This window comes from Pteropus medius, unplaced genomic scaffold (genome assembly GCF_902729225.1).
Source record: "Pteropus medius unplaced genomic scaffold, Ma_sr-lr_union100, whole genome shotgun sequence".
NCBI lineage: Eukaryota > Metazoa > Chordata > Mammalia > Chiroptera > Pteropodidae > Pteropus > Pteropus medius.
In genome coordinates, this window is record NW_024355205.1 from 6,177,414 (window position 1) to 6,201,772 (window position 24,359).

A 24,359-nucleotide genomic window follows, 5' to 3' on the forward strand; every position below is an offset into this window, starting at 1 on the left:
CTTTTATGAATAAGCATGATGTTAGCTGTCAGTTTTTTGTAGATGCCCTTTACCAGGTTGAGGAAAAGTTCCCTTCTGTGTTTGGGATAGAAAGGTTTTGATTTTTCCTGGGACATACTGAAGAGGGACAAAGATCTGGAACTAGAACTTCCTTTCAGTTGGGGCAAGGAGCCGGGGTCAGGAGAGGGAGCTGAGAAAAGTCCAGCCTCACTGGCAGAATGCATTAGCTAAAGCATATGACAGAGTGGGCAGTTTGGATCTCCACTTCAGCAGTCCACTCTCCTGCTGACACCCTGGACATATGAAGTGATTGAAAGCTTGGAGTTTGGATTCAGGCTGTCTGGGACAATTCTATCATTTATTATTTTTAAGATATGAGCAAGTGGTTTGACTTAAAGTCTCAGTTTCCTCTGAAAGATGCGGGTAATAATGCCTACTCCCATCAGGGTGTTAATTTTATAAAAACCCTACAGTGCTCCAGGATTTGGAGATCAAGCAGAGAAGAGCCAATAAAAGAGACTGGAAAGCACAGGTGGTCTAACAGAAACCTGGAGAAAAACATGTACAAGGAGAGTGTTATCATCCATGTCAAATCTGCAATAAGTTCAATGCACATGACAGAGAAGTGATGACTGGATTTTGGCAAATCTTGATCTTGACCCTGACAAGTAATAGGAACACTGTCTGATTAGCATAGGTTGGATGAGACTGTGAGAAAAAGTGGAGCCAGCAATTCCAGAACACTTATAAGTTTGGGGATGACAGGAGTTTGAGAAGTGAAGTGGCAGTTGGAAAAGAATGTGAAATTAATGGAGAAGTTTTCTTTCTTTACATTGGAGGTATTTTAGCATCTCTGTATATTTTGGAGTGAATGATTAAATGATGCAGAGGAGAAAGGAGATAATTTTCTAGGAAATGGATATATGAACTAATTGAAAAGATGAGAAAGGATGGGATCCAGAGCTCAAGTGGAGGGGATGGCCGTGGGTAGGGATGCTTCTTCGATCGTAACAGTAATAAAAGCAGAGAGTGTAAGTATAAAGGTAGGTAGGAAGATAGACTTTTTGGTGGGAAGATGTGGGAATTCCTATCTGATTGCTTCTACTTTCTCTGTGCAATGTTATAAACTGAGAATTAGATGATGGACACGTAGCTCAATTAGTAGGTTAAGATATTCGAAGAGAAAGAAAGAGGCATGAAATTTTGGAGAATGGAAGACTAGGGAAATACAGTGGGAATGCTGTGCTCAGGTCCTTGAGATTAGTGGGTAAGAATTGAGGCCTTTGTTAGTTATGTGTAGCACGTTAGTATGTGTGTTAGTCAGGATAAGCTAGCTTTTCCTGCAGCAACAATGACCTCTAAATCTGAGTGACTAGATATAGTAAAGATCTACTTTTTGCTCACGTAACATGTCTTACATGGGGTGATGAGAGCCTCTGTTTTACCTAGTCTCTCAAGACCCCACGTGTCAACAACTGTAAAGGGGCTGAGATTTTCCTCTCCTTACAAACTAATAGGTTAGCCTACTATGGTATCATAGATGCTGGCAGAAGACACTTCCTGATCAAATACAAAGCATTTTATTACTCACAATAGTAGCAATAGCCAGTGTTAGCATTTGTGTCAGTGTTTTTCAGGCCCCAGGGAGATGCAGAAAGTGCCAAATATTATAAAAGTGATACCTGCACATGCAGCGGGTTGTGTTCCAGGAGAACCCTGACTTAGGAAATCTAAATCTTTTGTAATGGACAGGAAGCATGCCTCACTCTCACTATCTTTCAGTCTGTACCTTGCTCCAGCGGAAGACATTATCTCTTTCTTCCAGTGCAATTCACTACATATATAACCTTAAAAGATAGTCCAGAACAAAGGCAGTCAGTGCTTCTGCTTGTAAGGTTTGCAGAAATGCAAGAGACTCATGGAGAATTGTCTCCCAATACCATAGTAATGGAGGCGCCGCCGTCTTATGACTTCTATTAGTTGGTCAGGGCTCCCATAACCAGCTACCACAGACTGGGTGGCTTAAACAACAAAAATTTATCTCACAGTTCTTGAGGCTAGAAGTCCAAGATCAAGGTGTCAGCAGGGTTAGTTTCTTCCAAGGCCTCTCTCCTTGGCTTGCAGATGTCCTCTTTCCCTCTGTCTTCACATAGTCCTCTTCTGTTTTGTCTATATCCAAATTTCTCTCTAATAAAGACACCATATTGGATTAGGGCCCATTCTAATGACCTAATTTTAACTTAATTACCTCTTTGAATAAGCTGTCTCCAAATATAGTCACAATTTGAGGTACAGGAGGTTAGAACTTCAAAACATGAATTTTGAAGGGATACAATTCAGTCATAATATCCCTACATTTAAACACTTGGCTTCCAGGATTGAGAAGACTAAGGAGAGAGACCTGGAGGGTGACACAGGGGCTTTTCATTGACTCACCCCTGTAGTGACACACCATCACTTCTGCTGTCAGGCCATACCTCACCTAACCGCATCTAGACTGGAATATGTGCTTATCCATATGTTCAGATAGGAGGGAAGAACCAGATATTGATGAACACCAGCAGCGTCTACCACAGCATGGTTGTGTGTTTTTCACCAGTACCAATTAGTTATTCAGGTGTGAAAACGGGAGAGTTTAACTTCAGAATTAGGATTCTGACCAACGAGTCTGATAAGAGAATGGCGAGGGAGGTAAAGGTGTTTGCATGGAAGTGATTTCAAAGATGAACTGTGGGATCTAAACTGGGTAAGTAGGGAAGTAAAGACATAAGAGATGAATAGTATGAAAAGATGGTGAGAGCAGTGTCTTGGAGAACTTGATAAGGTTGCAGAATTTCCAGACTGGCAGAACTCGAGGAGGTGAGCTGACTGGATGAGAGATGATGTTCAGAGAATGAGATTCTTGGAGAAGCCAGAAATAGTGTCGTTTTTGAGGATGACCCTAAAGTTGGGCGGCTGAGGTTAGGTAGAGGAAAAAATTATTAGAGGCAAGGGCGTTAGGGAACTGAGAGACGAAGGTATTGGATTAATCATCTCCATGGATGTTTAAGTCACAGAGTGGTAACAAGAGGAGGGGTAGAAAGGAAGAGAAAGATCCAGGTGGTAGAAAGAATAAATGCGTGTATCACCCATGAAGATACTCCCTTGTCTTTGACTGACTGGACTTGGTGCTCTAAAGAGTCTTTGGCAGATACTAAAGAAACTACTTGGCACCATATCTCCAAAACCTCTCTTAGGGTCATGTCTTTTTGGAAATGGTCTATTGCTGATTTCACATCATTCTAGTTTTGACCTTATCCCCTAATGTTGAGGTTGTCCCCTGAGAGCCTTCCAGCTCCTCTACATGAACCCCCCCCCAAAAAAAAAACACCCAGCAAATCCTGGAATCTTCTCTATGCTAGTTTGATAAAACATGCCGTATGAATGTGTGTGTGTATCCATATATATATATATATATATATATATATATATAATATATGTGTGTGTGTGTATATATATATATATATACACACACACACACATATATATATGATACATAATGTTTGCAGTAGGTGTGAATCTACTTTTATTTCCTTTCATGTAAATGAGAATAAAACATGTTCATCCCTTCTAGCCTTTGTATATATGTTTATATGATGTGCTGCAGGCCTGGCATCTGCACCGGGTTCTGCAGAAAACAATTTTATCTCTGTATGGAGTGTTTGGGCTCCTCCCTATCTAATCTTGTACAAACATTTTACAAACATCCCCTGGGAAGTTCCTGGCCACCCTCTGACCTCCTTGAGCCAGATACTACATTGCTGACTTCAGGGTGGTCCTCAGAAATAATGTTTTCTTTGGGACTAGGAATATTTTTGAGAGTGTGAAAACACTTGTAGAGCAAAGAGAAAGTGGAACCTTAACACTACAGCTTTATAAACTATTAATGCTAAGTTCGAGAAAGGCTCAAGGCTGTTGTTTCAAATTTTTAGAGTTAAAAGGTTTACCAAATGAGATTTGCTTTCTCTTCTTCCTTTAATTCCCTCAGTCATGCTTGCTTGCTTTCTTTCAGTACTGCCAAATGAGAGAAACTTCCATGATGCTGCTAAAAGCAATCATTTGGATCTTATGGAGAAGCTGTTTGAAAAGAAGGTTAACATTAATGCTGTGAACAATGTGAGTAGAAGCCACAAAGTGACAGCGACCACTCTAAGGGTGGCTTGGGTTTACACAGATCAACTGAAATATAATAAAATTTAAAAATGACGACGGTGTTGGATGAAATGTGAGAGATCTTCTTTGTTGGTAATTCTAGAGTGTTTATGCTAAAGGTAAATCGAGCGCTGAAAAACAAGCTCTGGGTGTTTTATCTGATCAGAAGGGACATGCACAGAGTCTTTATGCACATCTGTACAAAGTCTGTGTACGGGCAGTAAAGGCAACTGTCAAGGCTATCGGCCTGGATTTCGTTGTGGATTATAGCCTGTAGATCACTTTGGCCTCATTCATTCTAGAAAGGCAGAGCATCTTTTGCTACACAGTCTGGGTTGATTTCTCTTCAGTGATATGTCCTTTGTGGTTGGTTCTTCCAAATTTAAAATCTAAAGGAGTGTATGGATTTTCATTTTATTGCTTTTGAAATATGGTACATCTTCATGCTGGGCAGTGGGGCCCTTTCTGAAACTTGGCTCTTACTTCTTCTTCAAGTGCTTGGGTTTAGGGAAGAAGTCTACTGCCCGAATAGGAATTTGCTACTATTTGGTTTTATGCAGATTTCCTGACAGCTCTGAAAAGCAGGTTTATTAAAATGAATGGGGCTATATCAGTTGCTTAGGACAATTTGTAGAGTGGTTCAAGGTCAGGAAGGTAGAGGTAGATTTAACGCTAAATGAAATAGAAGCTTTAGGGCCCCTACTTGTACAGGCCCCTTCCAAGGAACTCAGAGGGTTCTAGCAATGTAGTCCCATGGTTAAATGATTTTGTAAAATCTGAAAAAGAAATTTTAACTACATCAGTGAAGTTTTCTGACTCTGGCTTTAAAATGGGTTCCCTAAAGAGTAGAAACTTCAAGTTCCATGAAACTTGAATTTGTCCCAAGCAGTGAGGTCATAGAAACTGAAGTCATGCGTCAAATGCAGTGGAAGGATGTTTAGCAGTTGTACATGTGTGTATGTGATGGGGTGTGTGTTTATGAGTATGTGGGAATTTATGTGTCTACGTGTATGTTGTGTGCATGCATATGTCTGTCTCTGATGTGTTATGGGTGTATATATTGTTCATTGTTTATAGACAGCCTAGAAAGAGTAGTAAAAGAGCAAATTTTGCAGCACAACAATTTTAGGAGCAAAAAAAAAAAAAAAGGAAAGAAAAGGAATCAAGGAAGGAAAGGAGAGAAAAAAAGAGGCAAGGATCTTTGAAGATAATATCTAGATTAATTGTTGAATAAGTAAAGCAGTAATCATTTTTCCAAGTAGCAGAAGATAGATTCTTTAGATTCTTCAAAATACTTATATAACCATTTAAAATTTTTTCACATACAATTTTCTGGTATCTTAAACCACATTTTTATATTAAAGTACTTGGAGAGATACTACAACCTAGACTACTTTAACTTACTTGTCAGTGTGGCAAATTATTATAAACTCCGGATGAATTATATTACATTTTCTAATGGCATCTCTTTTAGGCCTGTTTACAGCAAATCATTGACATAGTTATCTGTAGAGTTCCTTAAAATCTGTGATGATAGAAATGAAAAAAAATGTAAGTGGTTTAGTCGAATTATCTTGGATGCTGTTTTGGTTTGCATTTTTATTCACAAATAAAGTTGTGAGGGGATTGTATAAGCCCAAATTTAACATACTAGAACATAGCTCTAGATTGTAGACAATGCCAAGATAACTAATGTTTTGTCAAACTTAGTTTATAACCAGTTTAGCTACCAAGGAAATCAGATGTTTAATTTAAACAGTTCTCATATTTTTGTGATAAATTATTTATGTGGAACAAAGGACAGTAAATCCATCCCCAGTCACCTTCTTTGGAAGCAAAAAAGTGTCTAGAATATGGGAAATATGACACGTGTTTAACTTACAGGCAAAATATCCATTGTCTGAAACACAGACTGTTTCTGGACATCTGAGAAGCACCATGTGGCTTTCCTTTGAAGCAAAAGATAGTCATAGCTTTCTTCCTCTGTGTCTCTTTCTTTCTCCTCCCTCCCTCCTTTCTTTTCAGAAACAATTTGCTTATTTGCTTCAGTAAAATTTACAGTCCAAAAAATTACAGAAGAAAAATCATGTATGTATTAAATATCTAGGAAAATTTTTGTTATGCATTATCAATATATTCTAACCAGAAAACATTTACTACTATTAATAATCGCATATGACGGAAAATACAATTTTTACTCTCTAATTGAAATCCATTATATTGTTACCAACAATGATAGGTTAGGCAGTGGATATCAGCTTGAGGCATATTCTCCAGTGGACTGCCAAATTCTCTGTTATTATCTAATAATAAATGAGGCAAGATTATGCCGAATACAGTTCTCACTACTTTCTAAGGCAAAAAGAACAAGTAAATAATAAAAATACAAACACCTGATAGAAAATCATGGTCATTCAAGAAATAGGGATCCTTAAAAGGCTAAATAATAATCAGATAACTGAAAACACAAATTATGTTTCCTCAGATGAAGCGCACAGCCCTGCATTTTGCAGTGGGGGCAAATCATTTATCTGCAGTGGATTTCTTACTTAATCACAAGGCCAGGGTGGATGTTGCTGATAAGGTAAGCTCATCTTCCTTTTATAGAATGAATTGGAACAGAACCAATGTGTAAGGAAATCTGGTCACTTTGGTTATCTTTTCTTCACGTACACACAAATTATTTCTAGAGGCATGGTTCATTTTGGAAAGATCTCTTTAGATAATATATAGTTTATATGCTCTTTGTATTTGGTGACTAACTCATTTGCTCATTACCTATAGGACCTAGGCTTCTATTTATTTTCCCATATTGACTTTATGGCCAGTAGCATGTATTTGTAAGAATAAGATGGTTGCCCAGAGTATAATTTAGGACACAGAAGACAGAAGCTAACTGGCCTCAGGGGCGTTAAATCTTGACTTGCCCTGTGAACTCCTGGTAAATAAATAAGGCTTATTATACACATAGTAGGGCTTATTAAACACATAGGCACCTGTCTCAGGATTTTAATATTTAGCCCTCTCAACCTTATAAGAAAAGTAATACTTTAATACCCAATTTACAGATGAGGAGCCTCATACACAAAGAGGTTAAATATCTTGCCCAAAAAATTACATCTAAGAAGGGTAGAGGCAGGATTTGAATCTGCTTAAGTGATTCAGAGACCATGCCATTAGCCACAAATCAGCCGATTTGTCTGTCTAGATAGCAAAACCCACCTTAAGGATTTTCCACCTACTTCTCCCAACTTCATTTCTCCTTTCCAAGTGGCACAAGGAAACCACTCGGAAAGGAGAAATCCAACATGTTTATCATCTCCAGTTACAGAAAAAGATGAAAGCCTTGGTTGTTAGTAAATTCAGTGAACCATGGTTCTTAAAGTTAAACTGTTCAGAAGATTCCCACAGAGCTATTCTGATTTCTCTCGGAACTGATTCTTTGGAGGGTGAGGCTCAGCATTCTTTACCTTCGTGTCTTACAGGGCTTGGGTTTAGTATGTGTGTAGTAGGTCTTTGGAAGATAAATGAATAAAGTCAGTTCAAACCAATTGGTCATTTTGTTGGTTTTGTTGGTAACCATGGACATGGCCTGGACCTGATAATGATGAAAACTTTTCTTTGTTTCGCCCAGGGTACACTTCTGTATTTGTGCTGCTATGGGTCCAAGTGGGACGGTATGGAAGGAAAATACAAAACAAAACAAAAAGGACAGGAACCCCTGATTGCTTATATTTTGAGTTCTGGTTTTCTTCCCCCAATCTACCTGCTACTGTTTACTTCTTAGAATTCTCAAATAGCTGCTCCATGCATTCTGTCCAGAGATTTTAGTCTCATTTGGTGAGAGAGACAGGGTCTAGTGACTTACTCCATCTTAACAAGGACCAAAACCCCAAATCTTTAACATTTCGTAAAAGTAGAAAGAATTGTACAATAAACAACCATATATCTATCCATTGCCCAGGAACAATAACATCTTTTCTTTTAAACAGCATATCTGAGGATTGCCATGTTTCTAATATATTAAATATGCTACTGGCTTATGTTAGAATGCAAGTCAGTTATTCTCGAAACGTTTTACCAATTTGTTTTCTTTGAGGCCTTTCCCATTTGGAATCCACTTCTTATAACCTGCCTTGTGAGATTGAAATGCTTTCAGGTGAAAAATGTAGTAATTTCTGATATATCTCTATACTATGCTTTGATAGTTTCACTAAGTGAAATATTTCAATAACTAATTTAAGTATTTACAGTAGCATTAGTCCATAACTAATAAAATGATTTTTATAATTCAAGCAATGCTTTGTTTGGTTAGACCCGGCACTTCTTCATCTGAATGATGAGCCCTGAGTTTGACTTGGCAGATCTGTCTTATAAGTTCTAACATCTACTTGCAAAGAGCGAACAATTGAACCCCTTTGCCATCAGTATTTATTCAGTGTCTATTGTGGGTAAGTCTCAATGCCAGCTACTGGGGATTCAACTAAATATAAGTTCTTGCTCTTTCAAAGTGTGGTTCTGGGACCAGAAGCACTGGCATTACCTGGGAGCTTATTAGAAATGCAGACTCTCAGGCCTTCCCTCGACCTCTTGAGTCAGAGTCTGCAATTTAACAAGATCTCCAGGTGATTGTGTTGGGAAGCACTGGCATGAGCTACAGTCCCTGCTTTGAGGGGCCTACAGTCTATTGGGAGAGCAAGAACTGGGGCTGTAGCAGATGTGTGCCATTCAGGGCACTGCATGCTAAGGATCATATGCATGGCCCAGACATTGAGGACTCCAGGTTCAAAGTGGGAGGCATCCGCAAGTCTTGGGAAGAAGAAGACTAAGTAAATGGAGGCTATTCCTCCAGATGTGAACAAAGGATCCAAGATGAAGTTCCCGTGATGCTCAGAGTTTCTTATTTCTGGAAAACTCCTCAAATGCAAGAATCCCCCAGGAGAAGTTATTGACCTTCTCACCTATGACCAGATGTAATGAGGACAGGTTATCAGTGACGGTGGTCATTTTACACTTTATAAAGCATCATGTACAAACTGTGAGTATAATCCATGACATGTGTTCATAAAATGTCTCAGGCATGTCAGTTTGATATCGGAAGACTTAGTTTTATGACGGTTCTTGTGGGGGAATTGATATCTGTGAGGAGTGATTCTTTGCCTCTGAGGAACGACGGTTGCAATTGGAATTTATGGTTTCAGGGATTCAAGTTGTTTGCATCCTGAATTCCTGGCTTTTGGATTTTATGATCAGTGTTTGAAATCTTTAAGTGTTGGCAGCTTTGGAATTAGGAATGACGTCTTAGGAAAACTTTGAGCTCCTATCAAAAACGTGATTTATACTCTGTCCCAAATATCTTTGGCCTCTTTTTTGATCATATGTGAAATTGGATTTAGTGTTACTGAATATAGAGCATTTATTTGTAGGGAAGGCTAAATTCAGGGGTGGAACTGTGTTTAGGGTGCATTTCTTGAAGAACCTCAACTTGTCATTGTACTTTATTGTTCCTTGGGGAAAAAAAAGTGCAGAAATTGGTAAATATTTTTTTTATACTGGAATTGTAATAGACTTAAATAGACTATGTAGGCCTAACTATATAGTACACATCAGCAACAGTGTAACATTTTTTTCCCAAATATTTTCAATTTATGGTTGGTTGAATCCATGGATGTGGAGCCAGTGGATATGGAAAGCTGACTGTATACACACACACACACACACACACACACGAGTTTTTATAAAATAAATGAGATTATATCATATTTTATTCGTATCTTATTTTCTAAATTTAACAGCTACCTCATGGAAACCTCTCCAAGTCAATTGTTATAACTCTAATTCATGATTTTTAATGGTCGCGTGATGTGGTATGAGTGTTCCCTAATTTGTTCTGCATTCCTATATCGATGGACATTTACCTTGCTCCCAGTTTTAAGGGTTACATTTAATATCCTCATTTACATAACATCAGTTCCTAAAATTTATTTTTATGGGATAGATTCCCTGGATTGGGATTGCTGGTTGTATTAAAATTTTAATAGATATTACTAGATCATTTAAACTCTAATGGTTTCATTTCTACTAATACTTTTAAATGAGAACCTGTTTTGGTTCATTTTTCAATAGGTTTAATTGCCTTTTTCTTGTTGGTTTGTAAGAGTGCTTCATATATTAGAGAAAGTAATCATTTAATCTTTATCAAGAAACATTTAAAGAATGTATCATTTGTTTATTGACTTTGTTTATCATCAGTCTTTGCTTTTATAACTCCTGGGTTAAGACACTGTACATTATAGTCTAGAGTTTCTTCTAATATATTTATTGTTTATGTGCTTTTGTGTGTGTGTGTATGTGTGTGTGTGAGATGATATAAGACTTACTTTTATTTTCTTCCAGATGGAGAACCACTTGTGCCTGAACTATTTATTAAATATATTTATCTTCTCCATAGAATTAAAACATTATTTCTGCTGTATGTGAAATTCTCTCCCTATTTCTTAATTATCAACAGTTGAATATTAACTTGGCTTTTGGTGACTTGAGATCATGTGTTGTGGCTCATTCAAGTGATGGATTCTTTTCTTCTCTCTTCTTGGGACAGCATGGCTTGACAGTAATTCACCTTGCAGCCTGGTCTGGAAGCCTCGAGATCATGCTCATGCTGGTTAAAGCTGGAGCAGACCGAAGAGCAAAGAATCAGGTAGGTATGTAGATCACCTGGACATAAGCTCTCCCCTCACAGTGCAGTAGGGGGAGGTCCTGACATTACTGTATAGTCATCTCCTCCACCTTGGCTCTCTTCAGGATGGAATGAATGCCCTCCACTTTGCAGCTCAGAGCAATAATGTACGCATTGTGGAGTACCTCATTCAAGATCTGCACCTGAAGGACCTGGACCAGCCAGATGAGGTGTGTTTGCTGTGGTACGACAGGTCTTGAATACACCTCCACCAAATTTCACTTCGTTCCTGTCCCTTCTAGAATTTTTAAAGCAGCCAGCACAGACAAACCTGGCCCTGTAGTTAGCTCCTCCATCACCCTGGCAGACCATAAAGCAAAAAGGAAGTGTAGGTGTTGGTGGTAGGCCTGGCACCTGCATTTGGGGAAGGCAGGAAGTAGTAAAGAAGCCACCGAATTTCTTCTTCCCTCTCTACTCTCTCATACTGGCCAGGGTGTGGATAGTATCTACCCTGTTTGGTATTCAGAATGGGTGACTTCATTTTACTCTGTTATACCTGGCCTTTTGGAATGTATTTGCCCCAAGGCTCTGCAGTAATGAGCCACAGTATATAATGCAGTTTTACCATATTTGTCAATATTCCTTTTCTTTTCATAAGGATATATATAATAATAACAGCTACCATTTATTGAGTATCTATTAGTGGGCTAGGTACCCAGGAAAGTTACTTACATACATTATTTCAGTGAGAGGCTAAGGCCTGGCACATATGGATGCTTAATAAATTATTGCTGAGTGAGTGAACTATCCTTTTAATCCTCATAATAATCATATAAAGAAGGAAATATTTTGCTTATTTTTAAAGAGTAAGGAAGTTGAGACTCAGAGAGGCTAAATACCTGATCCGAAGTCCCCAAACTAGAAATTGACAGAGCGGGGATTTGAGTTCAGGTCTGGCTGACTCCAGTCACCGCACTGTTCTGTCTCCCTTCTTCGATGACAGTGGGCATTGCCCATGTGCGAGGCTATCTTCTTTGCAATATCCCCTTCTAGGCTTTTTTTCATAGTATAGTATTCTCTGTGGAATTAAAGTGTTATTTTGAACAGGACTGCCTTTTTCACTGTGCCTCTAGAACATTATTTTCCATAAAAGTCTCTCTAGAAGTTAATCATTAATATTCACTTCAGGCTGAAGAGGCTTAAATACCAAAGTAGGTTTGTAGGGACCCTTCCCCACTTCTGGAGCTTCTGCTGGCCAGCAGCCTTCTTGTCCATCATCTTTTCCACTGGGTTTGTCTGGGTTTGCCCCGTCTCACCCCTCTTCCTCCTTCACTCGCTTTCTGTTGGGGAAAAGGCTGAGCAGCCCTGGCAGGATATTGTGCAAAGCCACATGTCCAGCTGAAAGACCTTAAAATTAAGATAGGTTCATAGACATATAAGGAATGAGCAAATAATGAGTCCACTAGGTTGTCTAGGGAGAGAAAGATCTGTGAGTATACTTAAAGTACTATAAGAAACTTGGATTAATTAATGCAAAAGACAGAGTCTACTTTTTTTCTGAGATCCGTGAGTGGGGTCAGGGACATTGAAAAAAGCCAGTAGGAACTCGGACCAGGAGCTCAGGGTCTATTAATTCATCGTTGGGTTTTCCATTAGTATTTGCTTAAAAATATCGTGGAGCTCATGAAGCATATTTGATAGAAAAGCCTACTCCACCTTCACAACAGGCCTTCTTGCCTAGTTTCTTATCAACAGAAAGTGACTGAGAGCCTGTTTACCTGCCCAGGGTTAGTAAAATCCTCTAGTTAGCCAGGAGAGAACTCCAAAAGCTAACAAGGAAAGCCTTACTGGGTAAAGGTCTTTATTAATAAAAAGGATTTAACTAGGCCCGGAGAGTTTGGGTGGGGATTGGAGAGATGTAGAACACTGGAAAATATTTTGAATTTCTCCCAATTCTATAGCTATGGAAATCATGTGGCCTCTCCAGGGGAGAGAGATTAGAGCAGTCAGGAGAAGTTACAGGTATAACAGTCTAAATATTTTGAATCTACATGTAAACTTCCATCTAGTGGTCAAAAATAAGTACTCAGACTAAGAGAGGGGGCACAGAAAGGAATAGTCTCAGAGACCATTCACATACTTGTTGAATATTTACAAAAGTTCGGTGGTACAGTGTTAGGTTGGTTTTGGCTGCAGATGTATGGGAACTTCTGTTTGTGTAAAGGAATCGATATAGGAAGTTTCTAGAGATCAAAATGCAAAGCTTCCTTTTTTGGAGGGTTGGGAATAGTGAGTTTGAGAAGACATATTTTCTTATATGGACCTGAAGGCAGTATTTAACAGCCTTGGATTTAATCAAACCTATTGGCTCTGCATGCAAGGGGAGAGAGAACTAACCCCAACCCACACCAGTTCCACGCCTTCATATTTAACCCACGGCTCTTTCAGCACTTTTTACATCATGGCAATGTTCTTTCTCCTTCTCTAGTTATTTAGGGTCCTGCCAGTTTCCCCCTTTTGCTGGGGTTCTGCTTTGAATTTCTGATACCAGGGTAAGAGAAAAAGTCATGCAGCGTAGATATATACATGAAGCACTGGGGCCTTTGTGCTGGGTTCCACCCTCTACTCAGAGGCTCTCCAGGGCACATCTCTGGGATCCCTGCGGGAAAAGATGGTGAGGTTGGACTTTGGGTGCCCATTTAATGTCTGTTAATGAAATTTTTGCCAAATTTGGTAAATTGTCAAATTTGATAATTCTTAAAAATGGAAAATAATTTCTAATAAACAATTGCAACTCCTCAGACTTATTAACATGCAAGCAATTTAAATGCACTAAATTAGAACATATTAGGTTAAATACTGATGAAGTGAATAAAGGAAAAATGAACAGGAATTCTGGGCCTTCCTTATTTTCATTAATTAGGAATCAGGATCCTGAGCTTGGAAGGCGTTGTGATTTCTCTGGGGTCTGAAGTCTGGGGCCTTGACACCAGGCTCTACTCTTCTCCTAGCAGGAAAATCTCCATTTCCTTGTCTTCCAAGGGCGGGGCAGTCCTTTGAGACTGTACTGGATAGAGGCTTATCCAGTTAAAAAGGGTTGGGTGGCTAAAAAATGAAATAAGACATGATAAGAGACTATATTTAAAACAGACATATATTTTTTGAAATTCCTGTTGTTATTTTACCTAATAATATGTGCTTGGAACTGGAGAAAAGATTTATATCTCATTTTACTGTTACTTCATCTTTCTTTATGCTGCCTTTTGATATGTTTATGACATATAGATTACTTTAAATGTCCTTATTTTCTATAATTTGGCTTTCACTTTTTGTTGCTGTTGATAACATTTTTAAAGGGTATCCAAAGTTTAAAGTAACAACTGTTTTCTTGGAGAGGAAAGATGTTTCATTTGCGATAACCTCCCAATTCTTACCAGACTACGCTTTCTTCCTGAGTGGATCCTCTTTCAATTTGTTTTGATATGCAGAAACCCAAGTCATATCAACAGAGTAAAAGAATAAGGCCATTTTAAAGTTGAATAAACCCCTAATATTTCTAGTAGTGTTTGTCCCCAAACTGCTAAATATGTATTTGTTCGAATTCTTTCTGTTATGAGTGAAAAAAAAGTCATCTTAATCTAGATTAAGCAATAAAGATAGTTTATTAACTCCTAACTAAGGAGTTTGAGTGTGTATCTTGCTAGCGTGGGATATGGCTGGATCCAGCTCTATTTTTCCTTCAACTCTTGGCTGTGTGTTGACATTATTGATAAGTATACCCTCCACATGGTGAGAAAAATAGCTGCTAGCAGCCTCAAGTTTATATTCTGATGGATATTCTTATGGATTTTAATTCCTAAGAAAGTTTTTCTCTCATGAAATTTTTATATATAAATCTCAGAAACAACTTTTTTGGCCCTGCTTAAGTCATAGGCCCGTTCCTGAATCCATTACGGTGACCAGCGTAACTGTGATCACTCCATACGGCAAGTAAGGCCTGGCAATTGACAGTATTAAATGGACTAAATGGCAGGGTGTGTGTGTGTATGTGGGGGAGTTTTCTAAAGGAAAACTAAAATGCTGTTACTAGAAGAAAAATAAATATAGAGACAAGCAACAACTAGCCACTCTAGGACATAGCACCTCATGTATTATTTATGGCCTCTGTGGGTAAAGGGCTTATAAAACCCCTTTGCCTGCTTTTTGAGAATTTAAACTTTGGATAACTTTCTGGCTCTGTGTTCCTGCAAATTAGATAAAGATACACTATTAACTGTTACTGTGGAGCATTGTTTGTGATAAAAATAACCCCTAATTGGTAAATTGCATCTGGAGTTGTAGGAACTGCAAATGAACTACAAATACCAGAGGGAGAAAGCACACTTTGGGCTTCTTTGAGTGTAGTGACTCTCATAACTAACTGGATATGTGCCTTGTGGGGACCTGGCAGCAGTGCCCAAGAAGTTTTTACAAGAGGTATTTGCTCTTGTGGAGTATACCCGCCTTCTAAGCCAGGGTGGCTCCCTCATATCCCCAGTGTAGATCTTGTCACTTTGCAAATAGCTGTCACCTGGGAGGCCAAAGACAATAGCTCCTGATCAGCTGTGTGGACCATGGGAGGAAGAGGAGCAGCTGATGCTGATAAGCTGTGGTTCATGTCCTACATCTTCCGTGTAGACTGGTGCCAAGTATGGCCTGTGATAATTTTGTGAGTCTGAAATGTTTAGTGGTCTTGCTTTTTCAATATGTATGTAATAAAAGCTGGAGGTTTATGTTTGATTTTCAGAAAGGAAGAAAACCATTTCATTTGGCAGCTGAGAAGGGTCATGTTGAAATGGTAGAAAAACTTATCTTCCTTAATCTGTATACTTCAGAAAAGGACAAGGTGAGTTGGACTTTTATTTCTTTAAAAAATAAGAGAAAGGGGAGTGACAGTTGGTGCATATTTTGGGGATGGCATTTTGGTCAGCAGTAGAGTTGTTCAGTTGTTACTACAGCCAGAATCATGGGATATCTAGATGAAATGAACCTCCTTTTGCATTTGGTTGTACAGATTGCCAGTATTTGCTCCATAAATGGTTGCAAAGTCAATAGATGACACAGATTTTTTCCACTGTTAACACCAGTCCTCTCTTTTCTTCTCCTGAGGTCTGCTGGAGACTGAGCCCCACCTGACTGGGGCGGGAAACCCCAGGTGGACATTCATATCTACGTACACATCTTTGGTTGTTTTCTTAGGGGAAAATCTTAGATGTGGAATTGTGGATCAAGGAGTTCTGCACACTTCAAATTCTTTTCGTGTACATTGCTAAAACTACCTCCTAGAAATCTTTCAACAATTTACCTTCACAAAGGTTATATGGATTTACTTTTACCGTCCCACTTTTTGCTAGAAAATTAGCAGCAAATGTTGAACAGAGAGTGTGGAGAGTTTTTCCTACTGGTTCAAACAGCTATGTAGTTTCATTTAAAGCTTGAAAAAATTACATTTCGCTTAAACTTGTGGATAATGTGTCTCACACCGGATCACAGCTTTAGCCAAATAAAACCTCCCAGAAGCCCCATTGCTGCCTGACCAGTGCAGGGCGTGTGTCTGTGTTACAGGAGGGGAATGCTGCCCTGCACCTTGCAGCAAAACATGGCCACAACTCTGCGGTACAGGTGCTGCTAACACAGTGGCAAGAAATTAATGAGACCAATGAGGTATGTGGAGGTGCTCATTATAGATGGGCATGGGGCTCACAAGTAGAAGGGAGGGAGAATGGCTTTCAAGAAAGGAATGGGAGAAAAACAAAGATGTTAGTGCCACAGGGTGTAGAATATAATGCTAAAAGATTCTTACCTTTTCCTTTAAAGTAAACCCACAGCAATTTATTTATTAATCCATTCATTAATTCACCCATTCATCTAAAAATGTTTAATATGTGCTCTGTGCTAGGTAGAGTATGTATTCTTATTCTAGAAGCGGGTAAAAAGGGCATGCCAAAAGTAACATATTGGGCTAAATGCATAATAGATATGTATACAGTATACTGTGGGGACACAGAAGAAAATCTATTTCAGAAATTGGACAGTCTTCACAGAGGAGGTGATATGTTTTCTTTGTCCTGGCATTGACATGGACATTGGTAGGAGGAGGTTTGAGGGGGCCATAAACATAGAGTATTTTAGGCAGAGGGAAGAGCCCTTATAAAGGAACCGAGGCAAGAAAGAGCATAGTGTGTCTTGGGAATGACAAGTTCGGAGCAGAAGAAATTGAGGACTCTTGGGCCAGGAAGGGTGGGAGCTGAGTAGGCCAAGGCAGAGAGGTGATGAAAGGCTGTGCTTACCAGGAGGAGGCAGGCATTGGCTTTGACCTGTTGGCAGCAGAGACCTGGAAGAGTTTTAAGCAGCAAAGAGGGGTGAAATTCATCTTGGGTATAGGCAGGTAACTGTCACAGTGGTTTAAGGGGTGGGGATTGGTGCCTGGAGAGTTTTGAGGTGGGGAGTCCCAGTCAGGTAGGGTGCCAATCCCTGAGCTGTGAAGCGCAGGGGAAGAGCAGGTGAGTGAGTTTGGTAATGAGAGTTTGGATGGGTTCATTTTGAGGCACCTGGGGCAGAGGAGAGATGTATGTTCAGGTGGAGAGCAGTAGAGAGAAATAAACTATGTCTGGGGTTCACTGGAGAATAGGGAAATAAAAATGATGTCTGACTTCAGTGGAATGTAGGGAGAGAGAAACTGGGTCTGGGGTTCAGTAGAGAGGATGTGGCTGTGGAAGTAAATTTTTGAGTCATCTGCTCTAGGTAGTCACTTTTTAACCTTTGGGTCAATGAGTTTTGGGCTCGTTCTTTGGAACTCAGGTGAGTGGAGTCCTCTTGGACTTCGTGATTTAATGTTCTGATAAATTCTAAACTTGACATCTCTCCTGAAAGACACTATAAGAAGTAATATACAGTATTCATTTAAGACATCATTGACTGTAAGGCACATCATTATTTCATGTAATACTAAGAAAAAATAATTCTACCAGTCAAACTATGACAAAAAGCTTTCTTACCATTTTATACTTATTGAAAGAGTTTTTAAAACTTTTATCTTAGATTTCTTATCATACATATGTAAAGGAGTAAATAAGCCAGATAAGTTAGTTAAGTATTTCTATACTTTGCACATTGAGTTGGATTCTTCAGAATAACTTTCTTACACAGTCTTGATGTCCTTGCTTTTCTAAACAAAATGTTGTCCTCTATGCCTTCAAAGATGCTTGTGATGCAGCATTTGTTCAAAGGGTGCCCCCTGTCATTTCTAAGATTGTCTTCTAAGCTAGCAACATTCACTTTGTTTTAATGCACATCGTAAGCAAGGAATGACAGCTCTATCACATCTGCTGCCTGATCAACTAAGATTGTGAAATGTGCCTGATCTCAGATATGTTAACATGTGAAACAATATGTGACTTAGAATTGGTAGAGTATGGTCATAAAAATAGCAAATGTGGGCAACATAATGGAAACTGAAGGCTATGAAAGTGAGTATGTATGATGCCTGGAACAAGTCTGCACTTCCTTTGGACCAGGAAAGCTGATCAGTCTGGTCCCACACATCCCTGGACCTGGGCACGCAGAGATTAAAAGCAGGGCCCTGACTGCTCAGGGCTGATCCTGTCTCCATCACTCTTCTAGCTGGATGATGTTGGGCATGTTCCTTAGCCCCTTTTCAGCCTCAGTTTTCTCATCATAAAATAGCCTCATAAGACCACAGTGAGGTTGAAGTGGAAAAGTCGTGTCACAGACTTAGTACAGCAATAGTGCCTGGCATGTGGTTAGTGTGCAACAAGTGGTATCTGGGTGAAATAAGTGAGATCACGGTTATCACGGTATCAGTGGTATATATTATTATCGCTCTCATTTATTTCTCTTACGGTTCTGGGAGAATGTAAGCCAGCCTTTCAGCTGAGGATCGTGGACAAAAATAGGGCCATTTGTTACTTTTTATGTGTGTGTTCACTCTTTTATAACCATCTGGCATGATGATCAAGTTTAATTTGTTTTGCTTACTTAAAGAAGATCCCAGGAATTTGGTCTTCTTGAATGAAAGTTAAGAATGATGTGTTAGAAACTCAAAAAGAATATGAATCACCTAGGGTAAATAGTAGGCACGATTGGCCTTCACAAATCAATATAAAGCTCGAGTCCTGTAGCCACAGGATTTGATCTATAGTCTTAGTCGTGCTTGCCTTGTTCTGCTTTGATACTTTACCACTGGAAAGTGTGCACTTGGATTTCATCCACCTTTTAGCTATTTTCAAGTCAGGGCACATTGAGGAGAGCTTGTGCCATCCAACAAACTATAATTACAGTTAATGATAGGCTTCATTTGCATGAAGTAAAGTGTCTGGTGATAACATTGGCCTTTTGGAGAAGGCCTGTCATGTTCATAGGGTCTTCGGCTGCTCTGTTTCCTGGTGGAAGCTGTTGCCAGGGCAGCTGCAGTGACCTGTGTGAATATACTCTGGAGCAGTTGTCACCAAACATTCTTGGTAGCAAACTCATATCAGTAAAGAAAGTTTGAGCATGCATCTATCACATGTACATTTGAAATTAAGTTAATACATTATAAAACATATGCCAGAAATAGAAAGTTAAAAAATTTGAGATAAAAATTAACATAAATAGCAGTTCTCATTTTTTTTCCCATCTGATGTGTTTTTCTGCCAATTTCGTGTTCCTATGCATATATATATATTTTTTTAGTGGCTGCCCTAAATTCATTTAGTTTATTATTTATTAATTTAGTTTATTATATGCTATCATGAACTTCTTTGTATATAAACCTTAGTTTGAATTCCTCATTATTTCCTTTGAGTATATTTTTATTTTTATTTATTTTATTTTATTTTTTCTTCCCCCCGTTCCTGGGTATATTTTTAGAGGTAGGATTGTTGGGTCAAAGATACGAACATTTATTAGGCTCTTGATATGTTAAAGATGTGAATTCTTTCCTTCACGTTTTTTGCAGGTATTTTTCCACTGGGGTTTGCCTTTTGGCATCTCTTTTCCTATAAAAATGAGAACATAGAATATGAGGAGAAATTCCTTCGTAACAGATGGCTGGCCGAGGAATTCAGGGAAAGTGGCCCGGGGTGCAGTTTTTCCATCTCACTGGGCTGGGAACATTGGTTCCATGCTCTTGATCCCTGTTAACATGATTGTTATATCTAAATAGCTACTAGTTAAACCTTCTGAACGAATCCTAATGCAGTTGTAAAGGTGCCATTCTTAACATGCAGCAGGGAAATGGTTAGAGGGTAAGGAAAAAATTCTACATTCCTTTCCAATATTTTTAGGAAAGAGTCTGCATAAGGAGGAAAAAATACCCAAGCAGCTATTGTGTGAGGCCAATTTCTTCTTTCTGTGTTTTGGCCTAAACTAAACTCATTTTGTCCTACTAGTGTTTATCATGAGTTTATCAGGAAATTTAGTTACTAAGTTTGCGTATTACTTTTTTTTTAATGATATACAACATTTTAAATCAGTTTTAAAGGTTAAAGCTGTACGTGGTACAAATGTGCTTCTATTTTTATATGTTTCACTGTATTATAATTCCTTATTCCTCTGATTATCTTAATAGACTCTTCTTACCTTCTTGTGGGCAGAGTCTGTGTTCTGTTTGTCTAATCCCAGAACCTAGTAGTGTCTGATAGATACTAAGTGTCTAATAAATGTTTCCTGGATAAATTAATAAAGGTTAAGAGTATAATGGTGGAGGGAAAGTCTGAAAGGAGGCAGCATAGCAGAGTGCAGGTTTTGGAGCCAAACGGCTGGACTCGCATCCTAGTTTTGCCATTTTTCAACTGAGGCTTAGTTTCTTTATCTGTAAACTGAAGATAATATTAACCCTCATCTCATAGAGTTGTTGTGCAATTTAACTGTGCCAAGGCTTATAGTCTTGGCAATATACAATGACATGTAGATGCTTAATAAATACTATCTATTATTATGAGTAATGCACAAAAGATAAAGCACACTGTTTCTCAAGTAATTTCATTCTATGACCAGAGGCAATTAATTTTAACTTTTCTTTTCCTTTTGTTAGAATGGAGAAACACCATTCTTCCTGGCTGTTGCAGGAGGTCATGAAGAATGCAGTAAAGTGCTACTGGCAGCAGGAAGTGATATCAACATTCCAAATAAAGTACGTGTTCCATGCTGTGTTTACTCATACAGTGAGAGGAGGACTCAGAATGCTCTTCGCATAATCTAGTCCTGCACTGATCCACTCACTGGGCTTTTGTAGAATTAATATTTATAATTTGCTTTGTTTGGGTAAGAATTAATGATTGATCTCTGATAATCCCCAATTAATGTCTCCTCAAAAGCAATGCTATCTTTTCTATTTATTTGGGGAAGGAATAATTAAGAATGAGCCAAAAGGAGCAAATAGTTGTTACTTCTAAAATACAGAGACATTCTTATTCTGCTTTATTTTACCCTATCAACTAGTACATGTCTGGCTTAGCCATAGTAGATGCAAGAAAAAAAAAATTATTGTGTGAAAGCCCAATGATCAGTCTGGAGCCTGGAGAAGGCAGGCTGGTGCCTTCTTCTAAATACAAAATACTTTGGTGCTAAGATCCTTTGACATTTATCTTCATTTTTTTAGATGAGAAAACTTTGAATTTAGGAAAGTTAAGGAACTCATACAAGATCATGCAACTAGTCAATGACAGTGCAAGAATTTGAGCTCAGTGTCTGTGATTTTAACCACTGCAACAACCTTGCCTTCAAATGGTTTTACTTTCCTTTTCTATTTTTCTAATTATTTTTAAATTATAATGAAAATAAGAAAAATAATGATTAGTATCAAAGGGTATACAATATAAAGTGTCTTATTCCAACTCCATAACTCAATTTCTCCTCTTTAGAAGTAACATTATTAATAATTTATTTAATATTGCAGGAATTGTCCATGCATTCACATGGAAAATGTGATTAAACACATGCACATGTGCATACTAACACCGTATGCTACATATACACACACATACACACACACCTTGTTTTTGTTTTTTAATTGCCAATATATATTGGCAATCTCTCCATTTCAGTACAATGTATAAACAGTTCCTCTTCAGAAAGTAGAAAAACAGTAGAATCAAGAATAAAGTCCCAAATTAGCAATGTTTAATACCCTTGTATTCTGCTGACAGGAATGTACATTTGTTTAACTCTTTTGAAAAGCTATTCGTCGCTTTCACTCATCTTTGGGAAATTATGTTGACGGAATAATCTAAAGGTGGTGGTGGTGGGGGCGCGGAGTGACATGCATTAAGATAGAGGTTAAAGTTACCTTCAATAGCCAAAAATTAGATACAACCTATAAGCGCAGTAAATGGTAGGGGAAGGCTGAACCAAAATTTGGTGCATCTATTCTTGGAAAATTATGTAGCCATTAAAAAATATTCATGATAAATACTAAATACATTACAATATAGAAAAATGTTTATGATAGAACACTAATTGAAAAAATATGTGTTTATACATATATTTTAACTGTATAGAACTTATATATTCATGGTAATATTGAGTGTACAAAATGAAGGTAGTGGGAGGTGATTCCCACTGATGTTACAAGGTTATTTATGCAATAAATGAACACAGAGTTAAGAATTCATGGGGCCCAGGCAATACTCAAAATGTGGAGAGCTGTGCTGTTTTTCGTCACTGCACAGATGCCTCCCTGCCCCTAGTCTACAGCCACTCTCGGTCTCTGGAAAGGCCTCCCTGGTTAGCAGGATCCTCTTGGCTTACCCCATTGTTCTGTGCCCTCCTGCCCTTCTGCACTTAATTATTGGGCCCTCAGAGGGGTTTTGCTTTGTATTGTCTCTCATATGGTTATGGTCTCCCCACCCAACTAAGACTACAGGCTCCACATTGTCCATATCCTTATGACCTTGGCCTAATCTAGGCAGCCTGGAAATTGTCCTAAATCCTGTTTTCAGCTTTCACATTATCTTGAGTTTTTCCCCTGAGTTCATTAGCATGCTTCCTGGATCTACAGCTTCAGTCTCCACTAGTGGTCCACACCATCTAACCCAGTGAGAACCCTGGGGAAACAAGCAGTGTGAAGCAAGAAGCCAGCAGCATGGCTGCACGTTATTGCAAGGACGTGCTAGGCTTATTTTGCTTTCGTATCTGTAGGTGATCATTGTGTTTGATCTTGGAAGTGCTTCACCTACTGACATTGCTTAGTCTTGGTCTCCAGGAGATTGCTTTTGTGTCCCCATCCCCAACCAAGGGGGGCGGTAAAGGGTTGAGTCATTTCTGAGGAGGTGATTGAAGAAGATTATGGATTAAGCTGATGGTGGAAACTTTCTCCATCAGTGCTGGATGGAGAGGCTGCCAGGCGTTTAGGCAATAGGCTCTCTTCAGGCCATACTAACTGCCCTGGGTCCAGTGGAGACTTTTGTAGACCTTAGAAACTCATATTTTCAGAGGTCCTATCGTCACATTTTATTGAACGTATTTAAAGGCCCCCACATTCCATGTTAAATACTTTTTTTTCCTGTAAATTATTTTTAAAGGTTATTTTGATTGTGCTTTCACAATTATTTGGATATGACAAACTTCTCTAATTTATGATTGACCGATTCCTTAGACCTCTGTTTGTACTTAGGAATTTGAGGAAGGTGAAAAACTTTAACCTACAAATTATTTACAAATGTAATGAATATTTTATGAATATTACATTTAACAATCAAGGAAGTATGAATATGTGATTTAAATATTCACTTCAGTTTCGTGGTTTTGGTATCTTGGAACCAATGTTTTCTTTTTTAAGACTGCAAATATTTATTTGGCTCTGAGAAGTCTGTAGTTCCTGTATACTGTGCCCATAGCGCCTCGTGGGTAAAATGCCACAGACTCCCTCAACTCTTCCTACTATAGGGTTCCTGGCTTTGGGTTCTTCATGAACTTGTTTCTGCTTCAGATTTTCTGACTGTATCAGGGCCTGCTCTTGATTATCTAGAATTTTACCATTCTCATCTTAGTTTAGATGTCACTGTATCCAAGAAGTCTTTCTTTCTTGGTCACTCACTGGAAAGTAGCCATCCAGTCTTGCTATTTTACTTCTCACTGTAGCACTTATCATTAGCTGATATTATGCTTTTAATAACATCTATAGTCTAATAAATTTATTCTCAATCTGCTGACCTACTGATCTACCAATCTATAGATCAATTGATTGTCCACCCCCATTGGAATACAATATGAGAGATCTTGTCAATCTAGTCATAATCCCTCCCCATTATCTAACGTAGTACCTGGAACATAATAAGTGTTCAATAATTTTTGTGGAATGAATAAGATGATAGTTATGATTACCATACACATTTACTTGTTCATTTGTTATTCCAGTATTGCTATAGTTTGAGAGAAAGAGGTAGGATGGTAGAGTAGATAAGACAATGCCCCCCGAAGATATCCACACCCTAATCCTTGGAACCCA

The 24,359-nt window shown here is 38.5% G+C and overlaps 1 protein-coding gene across 1 annotated transcript in view; it reads left to right on the plus strand.

Annotated features, from left to right (window-relative positions):
• ANKDD1B (ankyrin repeat and death domain containing 1B) overlaps positions 1-24,359 on the plus strand; it is a 42,483-nt gene that overhangs the window by 1,959 nt on the left and 16,165 nt on the right. The window contains exons 2-8 of the mRNA XM_039857709.1: positions 4,052-4,155; positions 6,677-6,775; positions 10,793-10,891; positions 10,996-11,100; positions 15,657-15,755; positions 16,475-16,573; positions 20,946-21,044. Coding sequence (XP_039713643.1) covers positions 4,052-4,155; positions 6,677-6,775; positions 10,793-10,891; positions 10,996-11,100; positions 15,657-15,755; positions 16,475-16,573; positions 20,946-21,044 — 704 coding nt within the window. The remainder of the gene's footprint in view (positions 1-4,051; positions 4,156-6,676; positions 6,776-10,792; positions 10,892-10,995; positions 11,101-15,656; positions 15,756-16,474; positions 16,574-20,945; positions 21,045-24,359) is intronic.